This window comes from Lonchura striata, chromosome 1 (assembly GCF_046129695.1).
Source record: "Lonchura striata isolate bLonStr1 chromosome 1, bLonStr1.mat, whole genome shotgun sequence".
Classification (NCBI taxonomy): Eukaryota; Metazoa; Chordata; class Aves; order Passeriformes; family Estrildidae; genus Lonchura; species Lonchura striata.
The window spans coordinates 7,546,002-7,552,001 of NC_134603.1; the positions used below are offsets into that span (position 1 = coordinate 7,546,002).

General features: G+C 43.2%; 1 protein-coding gene across 2 annotated transcripts in view; it reads right to left on the reverse strand.

Annotated features, from left to right (window-relative positions):
* KHDRBS3 (KH RNA binding domain containing, signal transduction associated 3) overlaps positions 1-3,294 on the reverse strand; it is an 87,802-nt gene extending 84,508 nt beyond the window's left edge. For both annotated transcript variants that reach the window (XR_013339652.1, XM_031504112.2), the window contains exon 1: positions 2,799-3,294. Coding sequence is in view for 1 of the 2 variants with exons in the window: in XM_031504112.2 (XP_031359972.1) it covers positions 2,799-2,886 (88 nt within the window). In the remaining variant the exon portion in view is untranslated. The remainder of the gene's footprint in view (positions 1-2,798) is intronic.
* Positions 3,295-6,000: the final 2,706 nt, after the last annotated feature.

Consider the following 6,000-nt stretch of genomic DNA (forward strand, 5'->3'; position numbering starts at 1 on the left):
TGACTGTTCAAAAGAAAATTTAAGCAATAAGTATTGTATTCATGTCCCAAGGAAACAGGGCATCAAATCCTTGAACAGAGTTCTCAACAAGAAAAATCAGGACTTGCTATGCAGGAACATTGAAGGATACTGATATTTGATTTTAGTGATTTCAAAACAGTGTTTCAAGGCAGAGAAATTTCTGTCATATCTTAATTCAGAAAGACAGATTAATAATACTGCCCATGAAAATATTCTTACAGCATCTTAGTTATTTCCACATTATTCTTTTTTAACTGAAATGTTAGCCAGGAACTTGAAGCAGGTCAAGCTCCACTTTTTATATTTAAAATTATGTAATTTGTGTGTATACAAATTAAAATGTGTAATTACAAGCATAATATGCAAATTCATCCACTTCCATTTGAAAACTATAATTACCACATTTTAGAAGTCTAGATCCAGGATTTTCCCTAGAAACCAAACTTTAACACGACTGGAAATTTGTTAGCAATTTGGCTCCTCTGTCTAAGCAGTAAACATATCTGAATTACTTCACCATCTCAAAAGTATTCTACTTCATCCATACAACTCTTACAAATTACTCCTGAGTTTCTGAAGAACGCCAGCTGATGTACAGTATTTCAGTTTAAATAAATACAGATAGCAAATTTAATGCCACTAAGACACCAAAATGCTATTACATAATTAAGCTGGTTATTTAAAGCACTTAAAACCTTTGCTAAGACATTCTCTGATACCCAAAAGAAACCAAGCTTGGAACCCTGCTTCATTCTAAACTTAAAAGATAAACAAATCCATCTATAAAAAAATTAGATAAGCTCTTTCATTTGCCTCCACATGAACTAACATAGAAAATATTCAATGGACCTGGCACACAAAAGCCGAGCCACAACCATTACATACACATTTCCACTAATAATTGCCATTCATTTAAGTGCATAGAATTATTATCATTGAGAAAAAAACAGTCCCTGATAAAGTCAATGCCATGGCAGGATGGGTTTGTAAAACATCCCCTCCTGATATCATATTTTCCACCTGTATTATACAGGCACTTCATTTGATCAGGCTCTTTGGCAATTCTACAATTAAACTATTTTACATAGATATTATACAAATTTCCATTTTAAACTGGAGTTAACCAGTTGATTAGTCACCCTCAATCTTTCTTTTCCTCACCTCTAACATGTGAAACACTTCAGATATAATCCAAGACTTCACTTTCAAATTAAACAAAAGAAAAATCAAGACACCTACTAGATTACAAGGTTGGATGCTCATACATCTACATTTTTACACTAACAATATAAGGTTTTTTTTTTTCCTGGAGCTGAATGTATGCATGCAGATACCATGATGAAAGGCAAAAGTTTCAGTCCTCCACTTTATCATTTCAATGAGAAACTAAAAAAATATCATAAACTCAGTCAAAAGGACAGATTTACTTTCTTTAACACTGTTTACAAAACAGTAAATCACATGGTTCTGTAACTCCCTGGAATAATTTACACATGCAAAAAGATTCTTCACTAGCTGGAGAGGAACTTTAATAATTTGTAGCCATCAAGCATAATTTTTACAAGTTTTTTTTAATTTACAGCAAATAACTGTTTTTTTTAACATAATTCTCCTTTTCCCACAATCAACAGGGAGTTTAGAAAAAAATGCAAAATACCAACCACCCATGGACATGGACCTTCAATTCACTTAGCACATGCATTCCACAGTTAAAACTGTAACAGCTACCCCTAACTCCAGAGTATTTCAGAGAACAGTAATTCTCCTTATGAATCTGAGACAGGCATTTGCACTTATAACACATCATAATCTACAACACGTTAGAGGAACCCACATCAACTTAAACTTGCTCCTGTTATAGGATGTAAAGTACACCAAGCACGGCTTTGTAATCATTGCAATTGAAGCCAAAAATCATTTCGGCTTCCAATGTGTTAGAGGATCACTTCATAGCTTATTTCACTTGTGCATCCTAAGCACTAGATCAAGCATTTGTCTCTCCAGAGCTGTACTTGAAAGTCACCTGCCAATTATATACTATCTCTAAATGTACATTAAATCATAGTTTAATTCACACAGAATGACTCTTCTAGTCAGTACTGCATCACTGAAACAAAAAGGAAGCACTTTAAAGCACATCTGACTTGACAGATGCAGAAGGGGTGGGAGTAATTTATTATCTGGAGTTATATAATTGCAAAACAAAATATGCCTTGTATTTTTATAAAGGTTTACTAACATGGATTGTTGGTTCCGTAATATCTTAGCCACAGAGCCCAAAGTTTCTAGGAAAGGCCATCGGTAGTGGGCTCGTTCTTAAGAAAGCTCACACATATGTAAACAATCGGCTGCTCATTGTTCACAAGCAGGGTAAAATAGGAAAACCGTCCGGGGTTTTAATTGACATGCAGCCCGAGCAGAGCACAGCGGACACGGCCATTCAGCTCGGAATAATCTCTAACTCGAGCAGCGAGCGACGGCAGAGGAAGCGCGGATGGAAGAGGGGCAGCGCGGGCAGGCACCCGGCGTGCGCGGCTGCCCGGCAGGGGAAGGGGAAGGCGCCGGGAGCCGGCAAACAGCGGCAGCCTGAACGCAACAAACCCCCCCAAGCGGTGCAAGGCACGGGTGAACCCCGCACCGAGAACGTCCCCGGGAGCCCGGGCACAACAAACCGCTCCGAGCGCCGCAATAAGGAAGGGCGAGCCCCGGCTGAGCACCGCCGCTCACCCCGGCCCGTCCCCGCCGCGAGAAAGGCGCCCCGCTCCGGCGCCCCTCACCTTGGTTGACCAGCCGCAAGGCGTGGGTGAAGGACGGGTCCAGCGAGTCCTTCTCCGCCATCAGCTCGGGCAGGTACTTCTCGTCCATGGCAGCGGCCCGGAGCGGCAGCGGAGCCGGGGCGCCGGGTGCGCCCGCGGGGAAGGAGCGGGTCCGAGTCCCAGGCAGCGGTAAATCCTCGGAGGCAGCGCTTCCCCCTGGCCGCCTCCCGCCCGGGGCTGCGGGGACGCATCCAGAAGGAAGCGCCGCAAGCCCCCGGCCAGGAGCGGGGAGAAAAGCGGCGCGGGCTGGGGGCGCCCCCCCTCAGCGGGCAAGGGGCGCGGACAAATCACTGCGGAAGCGCACAAGGAGATAAAACGGGAAGAGACGCGCCCCGGGAGCCGCTGACCCAGGCAAGACGGGGGCCGCGCGCGCAATAAAAGAGACTGTTAGGCGGCGGCTGGGGCTGCGCACACACCCACAAGACAAACAACACCGCCGGCGACGCCGAGCCCACTGAGAGCGGAAAGCGCGCCGCACCAGGTTTATATACCGCCCCAGACCACGCCCCCGGCCGCCTTAGCCCCGCCCAGGGGCGGTGCCCCGCCCCAGCGCCTGCCAATGGGCGGGGATAGCAGAGCCCCCCAAGTGTCACCGCCTCGCTCAAGTGAAGGCTCCTATTGGATGGCAGGGCCTGTCAGTCAGGGCCGAGGCGCTGCTGCTCATTGGTCGCTGCTGCTGGCCCCGCCTCCCCGCGGTCGGTGAGAGGCCGGCGCTGAGGGACGCGCTCAGAGCGGCTCCGCGCCGGGAGCCGGGCGGGAGCTGGGCGGAGTGGCTTTTGTACCCGTACCTGGAGCAGCGGGACTCAGAGCCCCTGAGATCCCACAGCGACCCTTCCGACGCAAGAGTCGCCTTCGGGGCCCTCTCCGGGGCCGTAGGATCTGTGAGAAGGGTCGGGGATCCAGGGCGGCGTCCTTTCCGTCCCCGTCAGATCTTACGGGGGAAGGCAGACCTTGTGTTGAAAGTAGCGCAAACGTGATTTTATTTTTCCCTTTCACAAACAGCGGTCTCCTCTATCCAGCATTCTATGCTTTTGCCTCTAGCAAAAACATAGACTGTCTCTATACAAACCACTTTATAAATACCAGTCAAAAAACCCTAATTCTGATGAGTTTCCCAGATCTGTGGCTGTAAATGGGTTTGAGATTCACCCTGTTCTAAAAGAGGAAAGAGAAGCAAAGTTTAAAAGACCTTGCTCAAGCCCATTTTCCTGTTTTTTTCAGAGGATGCATTTGTTATAGAAGGTCATGATTCGCTCTGTTCTTTAGCTTTGAGGCTTTACATCGCCTCCTTATTAGTCCTTAGGTGTCTCGTCAATGAATCTTGGTGACAAAAGCCCGGAGGAAGCCAGACCAGCTCTTCTCTGTCACAGAGCACAAGGGCAAAGCAGAGGAAAGAAGCCAAACCCATAAAGTAACATTTTAAATCAATGTTTACTGGATAAGCCAATAAGGAACTTTGATGATCTAAACTTAAAAGACCACTAAAAGTACTCATATCTGTGAATTGAATAACCATACATTTACTTCTGTATTTAATAAAAAAATAAAAGAAAAATCTGCAATATATCTTACTCATAGTCTTGCAATACAGGGAGGAAGAAAGCTCTGAAAAGATAAACCAGCATGAGAAATGCTCACTCAAAGCTCAGAAGCAGAGGTTAAGGCTCCCTTCTCAGAACTGCAAGTGCTCTTTCACCCTGAAAACCAAAAGACTATATTTTAAGGTATCTTATTCCTTGTTGGATTTCACAGATTTCAATACCCCATGAAACAATGTCTGGTATGTTGCAACATGAAACATAGTTGATTTATACTCTCTGTAAAACCATTTCAAATAAATCTTGATCCAAAATGAACAGAAGCATATTTGCAAAGTTCTATTTAAAAATTCTTTTGCATGACATCAAGCTCAATAAATAAAACTAAAGCATTCAAGCAGCTGGAAGAATTTGAATTAAAATGAATGTTTTTTTCAACCTTCCATATACGTCTTCTATATAAAAGTACTGAAATGCAACCATCTGTTGTGAAACAGGAAGGCATATACAACTCTTGACACAAAACAATATGTAGGAGTGTAATCTTTATTGAGTGACCTGGAGCAAAAAAATCTCTTTTTTTGCCACTTAAGCCTAAATGTACTTAAAGTCATACTAAAGCATGCAGGACCTCAGACAGAAAGGTAGTTATGTTATTACAATTTGTGTAAAACACAATGCACCTTTCTTGGAAGGAGTCGCCTTCTCCCTGGTAACTGATTAAATAAACATTTGATGTTTCAAGAAACCACAGTATTTCTTTCCATATTATACCAATTCCCTCTGGCTTTCTACAAAGAAAGACTTACTGGAAGTTTGAAGACTTGGTTTTCTCCAGGTCTGTAATAATATAGGAATTATAAAATTATCCATGTTGTAGCCTATTGTTCAAACTCAAACCTGTACATAACAAATGCAGGACATTGGTTTTTTTCAGTGAAATTTTCTAGGGCGCAATAAAATAAGACAAGGGCAGAAAGGATGGGAAATTACGAGCCTTGGGCCCTAGAAAGCAGCCCAGGATGTGGTTAGCTGGGAAAAGCCTGCTAAGCATCACTTTTACTATCCAGGAAATGCAGGAAACACCATCATCTTAAGGATTGATTGCTTTCTTATTGCTGAAATCTATGCAGAGCTTGAAAAGCAGCCTTGCTCAAGGAGCTGCCTGCTAAGTATTAGCTGTAGGATTCATGAATATTGAAAAGCCAGGAGTCCAAACTTTTAAAACTCATGACTTAAATGTATTTTCTCTCTAACAGTACACATCTACTTTGCTGTTTAATGCATGTGGTAATCTCAGAAAGTTAGTTTGATAGGTGCACATCAGTCAGTAACCATGTCAGACTAATCCATTGCTCCTTTTTAAGCACCAGTTACCTGACAGTGTGTCTCTCTATCTATAAGTTAAAATTGTAAGTGCCAAAATTAATACTCATATATGCTAGAAGCATTAGGATGTGTTGGTAACTTCACTCTCAGGAATGAGATTCACCTCTTGTACTAACAGGATGTGAGGGGACCATGTGTAAAGAGGCAGAAACTGAGCTGTGTTCTCTCTCTAAAATATGTATTGTGTACAAATTAATCCACTTAAATTTTCTTTATTTGTTGGATCAATATAACAA